This window comes from Phalacrocorax carbo, chromosome 26 (genome assembly GCF_963921805.1).
Source record: "Phalacrocorax carbo chromosome 26, bPhaCar2.1, whole genome shotgun sequence".
In the NCBI taxonomy this organism is placed as follows: domain Eukaryota; kingdom Metazoa; phylum Chordata; class Aves; order Suliformes; family Phalacrocoracidae; genus Phalacrocorax; species Phalacrocorax carbo.
Genome location: NC_087538.1, coordinates 1,190,809 through 1,206,293, shown reverse-complemented (window position 1 = coordinate 1,206,293; position 15,485 = coordinate 1,190,809). Strand labels below are relative to the sequence as shown.

The 15,485-nt window shown below is 52.7% G+C and overlaps 2 protein-coding genes across 2 annotated transcripts in view; both read left to right on the top strand.

The window, feature by feature from the left end:
• LOC135317445 (uncharacterized) overlaps window positions 1–15,485 on the top strand; it is a 194,490-nt gene that overhangs the window by 104,266 nt on the left and 74,739 nt on the right. The gene's annotated exons all lie outside the window — the stretch shown is intronic.
• On the top strand, window positions 166–4,198 carry LOC135317455 (HMG box transcription factor BBX-like). The gene is made up of 3 exons (XM_064473747.1): window positions 166–1,040; window positions 2,643–2,841; window positions 4,164–4,198. Exons 1-3 carry the CDS (start codon window positions 1,002–1,004, stop codon window positions 4,196–4,198), a joined length of 273 nt encoding a protein of 90 aa, XP_064329817.1. The 5' UTR covers window positions 166–1,001.

The window sequence follows — 15,485 nt, the reverse complement described above, 5'->3', positions numbered from 1 at the left end:
CTTTAGGATAGCACACACCATGCCGGCTGCTCCGCCCTGGTAGTAACCAGTGTGTTTCTGTTGGTGGTTTCGTTGCGCCGTTCCTTCTTCTGAATCTCTGATGCGGATCGCTCGGGGCCATTGGTGGGGCTGATTTTTGCACCGTGCCTGCTGTGTCGCTTGTCAGTGGTGCAGGAGGGGAGCCGGGCAGCGCTGCCCCACTGCTGCCCCACTGCTGCTTGCTGGGGTAGCCGTGGAGGAAAGAGGCTTGAGGAAGTCCCTTCCTAAGTCCAGCGGAAGCTCAAGAGGTTTTCTGCCAGTGGAGTTCCTGCTCTGGATGAGGTTGCTGCCAAGCACTGACTTTGTGCAGCCTGTGCTCCTGTTGACTTGCTGCTCTGTGTCACAACGGGGTTTGTCCGGCAACCGTCTGGTGAACAAGGCTTCCGTGGTGCTTCGCTGTGTGGATATTCCAAACCAGGAGAGGGGCGCAAGTTAACATTTTTGGGGCGAGTTGAGCTTTTTAAGTTTTGGAGCTGACTGATCCAACAGAGTTGTGCTTAGGAAACCACAAATCTGGTATTTGAGGGCTTGTTGCACCCAGAAATCAAGCAGGCTGCATCAGTGTGACTCTAGGGATTGTTCTGCACGACGAAAGCTAAAGTGCGGCATACGTCATTAACTCCTGGGCTGTGGGTTAGGCTAGATGAGCCACAGCTACAAGCCTTCCCACCTCAGCATCTTCTCTAGTGTGCTTAGGAGATGAAGCTGTGCCTTGCGGATGAACTTGGTTTAAACCCAGACTAGACCATGAGTTATTAGTGAAAGCCTGATTGCTGGTAGTTTGACGCTGCAGTTGTAATGTTAATAGGCAGGGAGAGAAGGATGCGGGAAGCAGGTGTGTGACTTCTGTGAACAGCGACAGCACAGGCGTGAGTGACCCTAGGAATCCAGGGCACAGCAAAGCCTTTGCTTCTGATCCAGCCTATTGGTCTCAGAGGAGCTTCCTAAAGGACGAGAACGGCATGCTCATCTCCGCAGGATCCAGCAGTTCCGTGGGCCAGGTAAGCCTTGAGTCAGAGAACCAGCTGGAAGCAGCTGTCACTGATACGCAGCTGGAGGCCGGTCAGTTCCTTTATCTCCCGTTACTAACATTCATGTCAGCGTAACGCAAAAGACCGACATTTATCACTTTCCTGGTGTGAAGCAGTGGCTAGATTTTATCTACATCTCTGTCATCTGGAACTGAGTGTTGCTGTCAAGCGTGCTTGCAAGTCTTGATTGCTAATTTAACCTGCTAGTGAGGGCTCTCCTGGCAGAGAGCAGTGCTTGTGTGTGCGTTTGGTGGCTCGCTTATGAAGAGGAGGCTCTTGGTGGTTTGTTAGAGAGAGGTCTTTGGTGGTCGTGGTCAGGGAGTGCTGGAGAGCGCCTGGCAAGGTTATAACGCCTTATGGGGTGGATGACACTGGGGATGCAGCCGGGGTCTGACCAAAAGACTCAGCAGTGGGATCTGCAGGGGGCTGAGCAGGGGACTCTCTGCAGGACCCTGCAGGGGATCCTTCTGGGGACTCTCCACAGGCCTGTCCTCTGAAGTCTCCTCTGCAGTCTCTGCAGAGCTCTCCTCAGAAGTGTCCAAGGGCAGCCAGGTGGGGAGGGCTGCCGCCATCCCACCCTGGTTCCCCTTGAGGTCCTGCAAGGGGGAGGCCGGCCGCCCTGAGAATGGTTCATCGTCCCCAGCATCACTGCTGCCAGGTGTTCCTCAGGACGCTTGCCCTCCGCTCCATAATCCAAGACACTGGGGACTTCACTGAAGGAGGCGGTGGTGGCAAGGCTGTCAGGGACATTGAGGAGGATGGTTTCTCCAACCACCAGCATCACTGCTGCCCACTGCTCCACATCGCAGGTGCCCTCTGCCCTTTACTCCAAGAGGTGGGGGAAGCTTGTTGATGGAGGTTGTCAAGTCGGGGATATCGGGGATTGTGGGGACACCATCCACCAGCCCCTTGCCTCCACTCGCTCTTTGGGGCAGCTGCTCTCTGCCACATACCCGGAGAGGTCGGGGAGCTCATTAAGGGCCTCGCCAGTCATGCTGGGACCACTGGTGGTCAGGATGGTGTCCTCACTGTCCCCTAGCTGTTCCACCACCACTTGGTCCTTGGGGCAGTTGCCCTCTGCCATGTACCTGGGAAGTCATGGAGCTCACTGAGGAAACTGGTGCTGGTGCGGCTGTTGGGCAAGTCTAGGAAATCAGGGACGGTGTCCTCGCTGTCCCCCAGTCCCGCTGCCACCACTCTGTCATCAGGGCAGCCGCCCTCTGCCACGTACTCGGAGAGGTCAGGGAACTTGTGGAGGTAGGCAGCCAAACTGGGGCCGTCAGGGCCACCAGGGACACGTCCTCACTGTCCATGGTGTCAAGCCAGGCGAGCGTCTCAGTGATGTCTACAGTGAAAGACTGCTCATCCTGAAACTGGAGCTTGTCCCCTGCCAGCTCGGGAAAGGCCTTGGTGAATGGCTCTGGCCGCAGCTCAGGCAGGTCAAATCAAGAATCAAGATATTTCAGCATTATTTGCTGTCTGAAGTCCTCTTAGAAGCAGTGCCCTCTATTGCCCTGTGGACAGCATAATGTCATGACTGGCCTGACTGGTAATTTTCCTTTTCTTTTCTAGTACAAGGATGCATTTATGAAGGCAAATCCAGGGTACAAGTGGTGGCCCACAACAAACCAACCTGTGAAAGCCCGGACATCCACTGTTACAAACAGGAAAAAGCTATGGGCCTTTGCTTCAGACTCTGCAAAAGGTTTACCAAGCCTGGGGAAAGCGACAAAAAGTGAAGGAATGCCGCAGCGTAACTTTGGGACGGCAGGTGAGATTCCATCCCTGTTCCTCAGACGTAGCAGCCTTGTTTTGTTTGAGGGTGCGGCGTTGGAATCGAACTGCAAGACCAGTTTTCCTCACTGCACGTGGTGCTGCAGTGCCGATACCTTTCACGGCCCAAATTAAGTTGCCAAGACTCGAGTTAAACCTCTGCATAACAACCTAAAATTTTCCTCAGCACATGATTGCTTTCAAGAGTCGAGGGCAGATATGTGGCACATCGTAACCCAAACCCCATTTGGGGTCCAGATTGGATTGGGTTTTACTTCAGGCTTATCTGCTGTTAGAGATTTTCTTTTTTCAGGTCAAAAAGGAACATGCTGATTATGTGCCTTCTTTTTCATAGAGTGTATTAATTTGCTGTTTACAAAAATCATGTATGGGTGTCTATGAAGTTGGAGGTGTTAACGTTCTCGCGGATGAATGTACCGGCGGAGCTAACTTTTTGTATTTAAATCCAGAGAAGCGCAATCTAATGTCACTGAAAACGTGCTCTTTTGCCCATTATACCTGGGAGGCGTGAGTTCTAACTTCCAACTCAGGTCACCCTATGATTCTATGATTTAATGGATGTATCATCTTGATACAATTTCTTTACAGGCTGACGTTTGATTAACATGTTTCTGGCTAATAAGAATAGTACAGCTAAGCTCTGTGTCCATTTGAATGAGGCTGTTGCTTTGGAAGAGTAATTTCTTTGTGTTTTCCTTTCAGAAGCGATGACTCTTTCTTGCACTGCTTCTCATAAGCATCCCTAAGCAGACCTTTAGGCACGTTATTTGAGCAGTTTGGGGTTTGCGGTACCCTTAACTACTTATTGTCACGCAGTTCGGTGGTTTGGGATTATTTCTCCAATAAGTATTTCTGTCACTTAGCAACCCTCAGTGTCTTCAACAACTTTTGGTTTTTAGCTTCTAAGTAATTTTGTTATTCGGAATGGTAGCGTAAGTTACAGGTAGAGCGGTGTCCATAGCATCACCAACACAAGGTGCCTGTGTACGTAGCCCCAAATCACCAGGTTAGTATTTTGTTGCACAAAACCCCTTTGCAGAGTTTAGAAAAAAAAAATCTGGTATTTTTGTGCTCTCTTCTGAGGCGATTGTCAAATACATTAAAATAGGTGCCAAACGATGTTTTCACCTTTTAATTTGATTTAAGCTGTCCGGGACTGTGAAGCATTAGGGTGTCCATCTTCTCTTAAAGCCTGCTTCGTGTTTCTGCTCCCTGGTATTTTGATTTGGTCGCTCATGTTCTTAGCTTGGAAGAAACACCCTTGAGGTCTTGACTTACTCTCCACACTCCTTGTTTCAGGTTTCCTCGAGTACTTGCCAGTCAGATGCAACTAATTCTATGGAAGCTTGTCAGAAGCTGTCATTGTTTCCGCGTGCAGAGGTGAGTTTCTTTGAAAAGGGTTGTCTTCCCCAGTGTTTCCCTTTAAGAAGCATCTGATGTTCAGCCTGAAAGAGAAATCAAAGATATTTAATCTGGGGAAGAGAAGGCTGCGGGGAGACCATATTGCAGCTTGTCAGTACTTAAAGGGGGACTATAGGAAAGATGGGGACAACCATTTTAGCAAGGCCTGCTTTGACAGGACAAGGGGTAATGGTTTTAAACTAAAGGAGAGTTGATTGAGAGTGGATATAAGGAAGACATTTTTTAGGAGGGTGGTGAAGCACTGGATCAGGTTGCCCGGAGAGGTTGTGGAAGCCTCTGAGCTCTGTTGTTGAGCCAGTTCTCTGTCCACCTCACCAACCCACACTACCTTAGCTTGATCGTGAGGATGTTATAGGAGACAGGGTCGAACGCCTTACGGAAGTTGAGGCAGACAACATCCACTGCTCTCCCTTCGTCGACCCAGCCAGTCACGCCATCATAGAAGGCTGTCAGGTTGGTCTTAGCGTGATCTCCCCTTGGTGAACCCATGTTGACTGCTTCTGATAACCTTCTTGTCCTCTACATGCCTGGAGATGACCTCCAGGATGAACTGCTCCATCACCTTTTCAGGGATGGAGGTGAGGCTGACTGCCTATAGTTTCCCAGGTCCTCCTTCTTGCCCTTTTTGAAGAGTGGAGTGACATTTTCTTTCAAAGATGATGGAGAGTGGCTTGGCAAGAACTGCCAGCTCCTTCAGCACTCATGGGTGCATCCCATCAGGGCCATGGATTTGCAAGGATCCAGTTTGCCTAGGTGATCTCTGGCCCAATCCTCCTCAACCAAGGGGAAGTCCTCCTTTCTCCAGATTTTATCTCTCTCCTCTGGGACCTGGGATGCCTGAGGGCCAGCCTTCCCAGTGAAGACTGAAGCAGAGATAAGGTCAGGGAGTGCTGGAGAGCGCCTGGCAAGGTTATAACGCCACGCTGCTGGCGTACGGTCAGAGGGGCTCAGGGAAGGGCCCATGAGCGACCATCGGATACGGTGCAAGCAGTTCCTGGGCAGTGATCAAGAAATGGGGCAGTTACCCAGAACTGCTATTTTTACTCTCTTCCCATCTCCCATCACTGTTTTTTCTCTCTTTCCCTGTCTGACTCCCTGCCTGTGTTTTCTAACTCCTCCCTGTCTGTCCTACAGCCTGTTGCTATGGTCTCCTTTCCCTACACCTCTCTCCCGCTCCCTGGCCTTCTCCTTTCTCTGTCGCCGTGTCCTGGCCGCCTGTTTCCCCTCTGTGCTGCCGCCTGTCCCCTCTCTCCCGCCTGTATCCCCCGCTCGGCCGGCCCTGCTGCTCTCGGGGCCTCCGTCCTGCTCCCCGGCCCCTTCTGCTCCTCCTGCGTCTCCACCCTGGAGGCCGCGGCTGTTGTGCCCTTCTGCGCCTCCTTGCCCTGACCCACAGCCCCTCTGTCTCAGTCTCTCGGGGTCGTTTCCCGCCCTCCCCTCGCCCTGTGTCCCGCTCTGCGTCCCGGCCTCCCCCTTTCTCTCTCCCCGCTGCCTTTTCCCTCTGCCCCTCTCCCCGCTGTCCCCCTGCCCCGCTCCCTCTGCCACGTCTCTGTCCCTGCGCGCTCCCGGTGCCTTGTCGGTCTCTGTGGCGGCGGGTCCCGCAGCCCCGGGGGGGCGGCCGTGGGGCCTGCGGGGGGGCGGCTGGCTCGGGCTGGGGGCGCGGTGCCCGCGCAGGGTCGGGCGGCGGGAAGGCGCGCCCCGGGGCATGCTGGGAGCTGGAGCCCTGGGGCAGGGGCTGCCGGGCGGCCATGTTGCCCCGGCCCCAGCCCCTGCCCCGAGGCCTGTCCCGCAGCCCCAGGCCGCCCCCGGGCCTGTCCTGGCAGCAGCCAGCTGGGCCTGGGCCCCGCTCCGGCCCCCCTGAGCTGTGCCTCGGGGCGGCCTCGTGGGGTGCGAGCTGTGAGGCACCCGTGGGTGCCCTGAGGTGGAAGGCAGTCGGGTGAGCGGGGCTGCAGCACAGGGAGGGAGGGACAGACAGACAGAGACAGAGAGAGACAGAAGTGCCTGAGCTGTGCCATGTGCCTGGCAGTGCAGAGAGCAGGAACTGCGGTGAGTCCTGGGCCCCGGGGTCATGTCACCCCTCTCCCACATCCCAGTCCCTCCTGACACCCCCTTCCCTTTCCCTCTGTGGATTTGTGGTGGGATGCTTTACTCAGCTCAATCTCACAGGGTTTTTTTTGCTTTTGATATTACAGAAACCTCCTGGTCCTTCAAGCCAAGGGGCAGATGCTTTAGGGGTAAGCACACCACGAATACCACGTTCACCACGGGACTAAGCGCCCTTCTTCACACATCCAGGGATCTAAATCATACCCACGGCACTTGGCAGCCTGAGCTGGGAGCATGCTGGAAAGGGGCACCTGGACACTCAGCTCGGCTGCAGAGAAAGTGTTTTGGTTTTTTTTAACAGGATCACCAGGTAAACAGCCCAAAGAGGGGCAAGCAGTAAACTGATATGCTCTGTAGGTGGCCAAGGAAAAGATGTCAGAGCGTAACAAGGTATTTTATGGCACTTTTGGCATCATAGGTGCCTTCAGACCTGGTTTCAGCCCAGCGTTTGCATAGCGGATGCTGTCGGATTTACTCCTCCCAGCAGCCCCCGCTCCCTGCTTTCACACACCACGAGTGGCTTTGCTGAACCGCAGTCCCATTTGCTGCAAAAACGGGAGGGATGGTGAATTTGTACCAAGCCACCGTCCTCTCTGGCATCCAGCCTGGCATGTGGAGAAGAATCCACTTCATTAACTAACCAGGATTAAAGGAGATGAAACAAGAAACACTGGAACAGCTCCAGCAAACCTCACTATCGAACGGCTTGGAGGGGGCTGAGCCAGCAGGCAATTTCATGCTGCTGCTTTGGTTCTTTCTTTTTTGTTTTTTTTTTTTGAAGAGTCAGAAAAAAGAAGTAGTAACAGGAATGCAGAGCCAGACAAACCCCCAGGACATCACAAAAGTTACAAACGTGCAGCACACTAGGAGAAAGAGAAAAGTCTATTCAAACGGGACAGAATGAAAATGAAGCCGCTTTAATTGACCACCTGTGTGTCAGGTCCAGGCAGCTGGGAAACAGTTGCCCAGTGGGGAGGAAATTTCACCTCTGTTTTTATGAGTAATACAAGAACTTGAAACGTTCTTGCTTGTTCTGTTCCATCTAATAAAAATTGCCAGAAGCTAAACTATGAGGAGGACACAGCCACTTTTCCACCTACTCTGAAGCCTCGGGGCTCACGCCCAGGCTCCTGCACTGGATCCTACACACTCCAGTGACCGGCCAGAAAAACCTGCCCAGCAGGCCATGCCCTAACCTCAGCTGAAATTAAGGTTAGGCTAATGCTGTCAGTCACAGCTCTGTGCACCAACTGACAGATCCCCGTCAGAAATGGCTTGGGCAAAGGCCGGTGCCCTCTGTGCCTCCCCAGCTGCACTCGCACCCTCTGCTGGCCCCTCCAGGGACATTCAGATCTTCACACACTGCGCCCAGTCAACGCTCTTTTGCACCTTCTCTGTAGTTTTATTCACCTCTTCCCTGATCAGTCCAGCCAGGGCCTCTCCGGCCGAGGGAGCACCGAGCTGCTCTTGAGCACAAGGCATCGCATTGAGCTAGTCCCTTCATCCAACTGTTGGATCAAATCAGAGGTGTTCATCGTGGGGCTCCACGAGCCGGCTGTCCTCAGAGCTCCGCGCCTATCACATGGTCCTGTCAGGTTATTCCAGCACGGGCCAGCATCTCTTGTGACGGAATGTCACTCTTTTTGCTGCCTTAGTCTCGGTGGCAGCTGTCTGAGCACTGCGTGGGTGGGCTCCTCGAGCAGGTTGGCCTCAGAGTTCGATGCCGATAACACGGCTGTTACAGGTGTTATGAAGGTCAAGGCTTCCGGACAACGGGAGGGCTTGGCTTTCACCAGCTTTGTCACTGTGATTTCAGCGAGGATTTTCTCTGCTATTCCTCCACCTCCTGTTGCTGCTTCTTCTCTGCAGCTCTGAGGTTTGGCTGCCTGCGCTTGGCTCTGCTGTGACGCTTGGCCTTTGGGCACAGGTTTGCCCTGGCGCTGACCAGCCACGGGCTGCTTTTTGGCAGAGGAATTCTTTGGAATCACCAGCTGCTGCCTGGAAGGATACAACTGGAGAGGTCTACCTGAGGACGCGATGGGTTTGGGGCCCCCCGTGAGCCACGTGCCCCTTCGTGCGGCCACTGGCAGCCCACCCGAGGAAACCCCGAGCCAGGACATTGAGCTGACAGCCAGCTGTCCCATGCACAGCTCAGGAGATCACACTGGGGCTCTCCTGAAGGGCTGGGGAAAATCCAGCCCTGTGAAATGGGAGGGCTTTCAGCAGCCCCATCCTGCCCTTCCAGGCATTGCCTTCACCGTGGTTGGGCAGCAATGAACAGTGAGTGTTTGGGGCTGGGGAATGGGCTCTTGCTGGGTCAGAAAGTCATGGAATCATAAAATCATAGAATATTTGGGTCGGAAGGGACTTTTAAAGGTCATCTAGTCCAACCCCCGTGCCCTGAGCAAGGCCATCTTCAACCAGACCTTGTTGTTCAGAGCCCCATCCAAGCTGGCCATGAGTGTTTCCAGGGATGGGGCATCAACCACCTCTCTGGGCTAAACGTCCCTGTGCAGATGCCAACCCTGAGCCTCCAGCCTCACCTGACCCGAGACCTTCTCCTCTTCTTCTCCTTCATCTCCATCATCTTGCAGAAGGGTGGTATTTCACTATTAGTCACGTTTGGACCGGCAGGAACGAGAGAACCAGAAGATTTCCCTGGACCCAGGAAGGAGGGACCTCGTCAGAAGAGTGTCATTGTGATGCTGCCAGCCCTGCTAATGCCCAGGGGTGTTAGACCTCTTCCCAAAACGTCTGAGAGGGCTGTTGTGCTCCCCTTGCAGCCGCTGCCACAGCCTTGCAGCCTCCCCAGCACGGGCACTTGCCCCGGTTCCCAATTTCCAATGTGGTTTTGCAACTGTGTTATCAGCACCAGGGTTGGGAATGAGGAAGGAAGTGGCGGGGACTCTTCTGGAGAGTCGTTTCTGAGGGGGGAGGAGATGCCATTGGATCCACTGTACCCTTGGGTGCATCCCACCCCAGGGCTCTGTTTTGGAGAAGCTGATGAGTCATTGGGACAAACGGCTTTGGCGCAAGCCAGCGCCTTTTGGCACTCAGCACCGATGATTTCCCCATCGGTGACTGAAGTTGGTTGCTCGTCCCATGGAAAGGAGCCAGGAGCTGCTTTACCTTCCTGCTCAAGAGGTGGCAAGTCCTTTCTTCTCAGCTGCTTGTCTTTCCCAGGGACTTCTCTCAAGGTCTTGAGGAGCCTCCTGGGCGGTGGTTTGGGCACAAATTCCATTTCAAACCTGGAAACCAGGAGAAAATGCTGACATGACCCAAAGCACCAGCAGCCCTTGCCGCTCACCACCATCACCAGCTCACAGGCAGATTTTGGCATTGCCATAAAGACCATAAAGACCATTGTTTTCCCGAGTCTACTGTGGTTTTCCCAAGTCTACCATGGTTTTCCCATCTACCATGCCCCATTCCCAAGGACAGTCCTGGGAAATGGTGGGAGTCACCCGGCAAAGTCCAGGCCTCCGTGGGACAAAGCATGGCCTAAATTCCTCTGTCTTTCCCATCAGATTTGCCTTCTGGGAGTGACTATGACCTGGGGACATCAACGAGAGTCGCTGCCTGGTGTCCCCATGGGTGGTGGACATCGTGCCACCACCCACACGTGGGCATCACATGGGTAGTGTCACAAGGAGCAAATGCTGCTGTGAGCATCTGCATCAGACAGTGGCTACAGCCACCAACGTACTCACTTGGGAAAGATGATGACGTGGTCAGAGACACTCAGTGAGGCCACAGGGACCTCCCGGGACACCACCATATCCAGCAGCCAAGGGACCTGCAATGGAGAAGCCCAAAGGTGGCAGGATGTCCCCAGCACGGCCATAGCACCCGATATCGGCGGAGCCCAAAGGTGGCAGGACGTCCCCAGCGTGGCCAAGGCACTTGATGTCAGAGGAGCCGAGGCAGTGAGAGCTGGTCAGGCCACATCTCTCACCCGAGTGGATGACCACATCCTTATGGGCCACAGCAAGGAGTGCTGGGACACTGCCGTGGGACCACCCGTGCCACGGAGACACCGAAACACTCACCTTGAAAACAGCTTTTTCCAGGTTCTCCTTCCCAGACAGCTTCTCCAAGAAGTTGTGATAGAACTTCATTTGCACCTTTGTGCCTTCGATGAGGAGCACCCCGATGTCCTTCAGGACGAGGGCAACAGTCTCCCCCTTCCCCAGGCAGTGTGAGAGGAGGGATGTGGTGCCTTGGATGCAGCCCTCCACTTTCTGCCGGGACACAGAGGCGGCTGTGGCCACCTTGGCATATTTGAAGGGCTCCAGCACTTTATTGCCTGGAAAACCACACGAGAGAGACGTTCACCCCGTGGCCCTTCCCCAAGCATTTCCAAAGGGCTGCTTATTGCAGTCATTGCATCGCCCCAGAAGATAAAAACCCAACCATTTTTGAGGTGCTCTGCAGAGGGGGAGTTGCTTTAGAGAAGCATCTCAGAGCAGGGGAGGGGTGCAACGGCCGTGCAGCCAGCTAGGGTTTAACCCGACGTCTCACCAGGCAGGTAGGCCTTGTTGTCCATTAGGCTGTGGGCAACCACGAGATTCCTGGCCAGGTGAAACACGGGCCACTGGAGAGTTACAGCCTTGTCTCCGACCTGGATCTGCTTGGGGACGGTGTCAAAGGAGCCGAGGGTGGGAATTCGGAGCCCCTGCATCAGAAGAGAAGGCTGGAGGTGGCCCTGACCACGGCGGGTGCTTTGGGGTGGATCCTGCCCGCTCCTGCTGTGTGGAGGCATGAGCCGAGGCAGTGAAGAGAGCTTTGGGGAGGAGCTGCTGAGTCCTTCCCCCTCCAAAAAACGCCATGGTGGAATCATGGTAGAGCATCCCAAGGGCATCTGGGGTGTCTCCAGCAGCCGGGCTCAGCCGTGCTGTACAATACCACCCACCAGAGGTGACACCACCCTTGCACGAGCCCTCTTTGGCCATCAGTGGGGACTTTTGGGGTGAATTTCCTGCTTTCCGAGCAGGGGAATAGTGCCAGCAGCCGTGGGGCCTCCCCACCCGTCTGGGTAGACAAGGATGATGTGGGTCTTGAACTACCTTGTGCAGCAGGAGCCACTCCTGAACGTGGTCGGCCACTGCGTCCCAGACGGCGGCTTGCTCTGGAAAGCAAAGGAAAACCAGGTCACGCTCCCCATCTGCCAGCTCTCAGCCCCCCAGCACCCCGAGCCCTCGCGCCGGGCGGATGCGAAGCGGCCTCACCCTCCACAGCCAGAGACAACCCCGGGGTGGCTGCAGTGCTGAGTCTCGCTCACGCGAGGCCGTGACTGCTGGTTGCCACCACGTTCCTGCCGTGGCTATGGCCGCTGGTACCTTTGGCGGTGATGCTGGGCATCATGAAGGGGTGCTCCGTCCCGTCCCAGAAGCCCTTCTGGGCCCAGCTCTTGCTCTGGGGCTGCTCCTCAGCAGTGATGCTCGTTGGGGAGCTCATCCCTGCGTCAGATACTCCTCTGGGGTGCAGGACCCACTGCCCCGTGGCCTCTTTTATTACCTGAGTGGCCATGTCACAGCCACAGCGTGAGGCCACAGCGACACGGCCGCGATGGCACTGCCCACTGTGACACGGCAGTGACCCACTGCCCGCCAGGACGGGGCGACACCGGCTCCGTCCCCGTGCCCGGCGTGCTGCTGACGGGCCCCTGTGAGCCGCAGCCCTGGCGGGTGGCACAGGCGGAGAAACGCCTGCGTGCGTGGAGCAGCCATGGGACGTGCTCGGCTGCCCCACGCTGCCCAAAACCCTCTCTTGCATCCCAGTCACCCCAACATCGGTGGGGTGGGAGGGCATCGGAGGGGTGAAGGCAGGGAAACCTGCAGGTTGAGATAAGAATGGCTTAATAACGATAGTAATAACTGTAACAACAATAATAATAGTAAGTATAATAATAACAATAATAACTGTAATAATAATTGTAATAACAACTACAATAATAATGAGTCTGGTTTAATATCTTTATCAATGATCTGGGTGAGGGGATTGAGTGCACCCTCAGTAACTTTGCAGAAAACACTAATTTGTGTGTGAGTGTTGATCTGCTCGAGGGCAGGAAGGCTCTGCAGGGGGACCTGTACAGGCTGCATCCATGGGCCAAGGCCAAGTGTATGAGGTTTAACAAGGCCCAGTGTCGGGTCCTGCCCTGGGGTCACACCAGCCCCAGGCAGCGCCCCAGGCCTGGGGCAGAGGGGCTGGGAAGTGCCCGGCGGAGAAGGCCCTGGGGGTGCTGGCTGACAGCCGGCTGGGCATGAGCCAGCAGTGCCCGGGTGGCCAAGGAGGCCACCAGCCCCCGGGCTTGTGTCAGCACTGGGGTGGCCAGCAGGAGCCGGGCAGGGATGGGGCCCCTGTGCTCGGCCCTGGGGAGGCCCCACCTCGAATGCTGGGCTCAGGTTTGGGCCCCTCGGGACAAGAAGGGCCTGGAGGGGCTGGAGCGTGTCCAGAGAAGGGCAGCGGGGCTGGGGCAGGGTCTGGAGCACAAGTGTGCTGGGGGGCGGCTGAGGGGGCTGGGGGGGTTTAGCCTGGAGAAGAGGAGGCTGAGGGGAGACTTTATTGCTCTCTAAAACTACCTGAAAGGAGGCTGTAGTGAGGTGGGGGTTGGTCTCTTCTCCCAGGTCACTAGCGATAGAACGAGAGGAAAGGGCTTCAAGCTGCGTCAGGGGAGGTTTCGATGGGATATTGGGAAAAATGTCTTCCCTGCAAGAGTGGTCAGGCCTTGGAAGAGGCTGCCCAGAGATGTGGGGGAGTCGCTGTCACTGGGGGTGTTTAACAAACATGTAGACGTGGCATTTCAGGGCATGGTTGAGGAGACCTGGTGGTGTTGGGCTGACGGCTGGAGTTGATGATCCTAGAGGTCTTTTCCAAACTTAGTGATTCAATGCTTTCATGACTCGATGCTTCTATATTATAGGCATTGTCCACAACTCAATTTATCTCTGTTTCCAGTCTTCCCCCAGCCATAGCGGTACATTTACAGGAGGTCAAAGGAAGGAAACAAAAAAAAAGATTAAAAAAGATCCCCCGTGGTGTTAAGGTGCTGCCATATTTATGGATTTTCTCAGGACTGCTAATATTTACACAAAACAGGAGATAATTCCAAGTACAGTGTGCTATTTAATTAATACGCAGTTTATTTGCCAGGCCACTAATTAAATATCGCACCTAAAAAGTCAAAAAATTAAATTCAATTTCAATCACACCTATAAAATGGGGTGCGAGCTGGGCTTTGCTGAGCGAGGCTGTAACCGCCCGGGGTGTGGAGGTTGGCGTGTTCCAAAGGAGATGGTAAATTCCTGAATTGTTCCCTAAATCCGATATACTCACCCAATTATTGAAATAAAAAATAAGAAAATCAGAAAGAACCCCACGAAAGCTGCTCTCCTTGTTGACTGACCCTTTTTAAGCTATTTTTTTAGACTGGAAGTTTATAAATACATAGATAAATGCTAACGACGTCACCGAAATCCTTTTTTAATGCAGAACTACATATTTTCAAGATAAAACCTGAAATCCTGCAGATATAAATAAACTGCACCTGAAAAATGGAGTGAGTTTTGAAGCCTGAGGCCGTAAAAATTGTTTAAATCTTCCGATTTCCTCCACTCCATCATTCTTAGAAAAGAAATCTTGTATATTGTTGAAGGGTTCAAATAAAAGCAAATGTGGAAGCACTTCAGGACACAGACAGTATTCCGATTAGGGATATTATTCCACCTTTTTACTGGTCGTGTTGAACAAGAGTCTCTTAAAATAAACTGATTAAATTAAGAAAAAAATAGCCAAGATGTAATTTTAAAATTTTTAAAATTTTAAAATTATTTTTATCTTTATTTTTTTAATTCCTACGGGGCAGGTTTTGGTAAAAGAGAGGTGGGGGATTCAGCCCCCACCCCAGCACACTGCACTCCTGGTGAATATTGGGAAAAATAGATGTAATATTGTTCTTTCCACCACTTACTGCGTGGTAATCGTACCAGCGGGCGTTCGGTATTTATATCCCATGTATTCGGTATTTATATTCCATAAGAATGTGAATGAAGTAGGTTTTTTTTTTTTTAAGTTGCATTGTCTTGGTGGGTGGTCACATCCCTTCACGTATTTATGTGTTCATTTATTTTATTTGAATGAAAAGAACATTTTAGGGTTGCTGGAATTGGATTTCAGGAGTTCGGGAAATGCTGCAATTTGATTACAGAAATTTTGGAACGACTGAAATTTAGGAAATGTTGAAATTTTATTTCAGAAATTTAGAAAAGGCTGAAATTGGGTTTCAGAAATTTTGGAAATGCTGTCAATGGATTTCAGAAATTTAGACCATTCTGAAACTGGATTTCAGAAATTTAGGAAAGGCTGAAATTCCTGATGCTCCTGGGCAGGGGGAGGGAAGTCTCTCTCTGACCACAAAATGACATTTAAACACCTCAGGAAGCAACGGAATATTCTGGTTGGTAGAAAAGCCCTGCCAAAAGAGTGAGTATCTCAAGCTGTTCCTCAAATTTGGCCCAAGAATTTTACATATAAGGAATGACCAGGGGAGGCACAAGGACAATTTTGGAAATTTTAGTCATTCATTACTTTTTTCACCTGGGAAAACTACGCAAACCCCTGAAATCATAGCCGTGAGCATGGCCAAAGCTAGGAAATAGCTAGAGAGAAAATAAATATTAAAGTCTAGCAAAAAAAAGGAAGAAAAAGTGTTAATTTTTGGAAGTGCCACGCGTTCACTGGCGCTGGCTGAGTGCTGATCATCCCCCAGAATTCACTGACTTTCTGTTATGGGTTGAATTACCGTTTTGGCTACCTAATTTTAGGGTTTTCTGCCAATTCTAGCGTGCACAAAGTCCTGCCCAAACCCGAGTGATTCAAAATATTTAAATTTTATAATTTAAATAGTCAGAATATTTAATTTCTTTCCAGCAGCCATCGGACTCACGGGGTACGTACGGCAGAAAATTTGGCTCTGGATTTCTACAGCTGCCGGCGGTGCCAGTCATGAAGCTCGTGGGTTGGTTTGTGGCCTGAAAACAAAATGCCAGATGAACAAACGTCTCTTAAATTTGGGTATTTAGTTTCATTTTAATT

What these genes read in the sequence shown, in the direction of transcription:
- LOC135317455 (XM_064473747.1), top strand. Translation starts at nt 1,002, where the DNA reads ATGCTCATCTCCGCAGGATCCAGCAGTTCCGTGGGCCAG. An exon ending in CCAGCAGTTCCGTGGGCCAG is followed by an intron (nt 1,041 to 2,642) that starts GTAAGCCTTGAG and finishes TTTCTTTTCTAG; the next exon opens with TACAAGGATGCATTTATGAA. An exon ending in GCGTAACTTTGGGACGGCAG is followed by an intron (nt 2,842 to 4,163) that starts GTGAGATTCCAT and finishes TCCTTGTTTCAG; the next exon opens with GTTTCCTCGAGTACTTGCCA.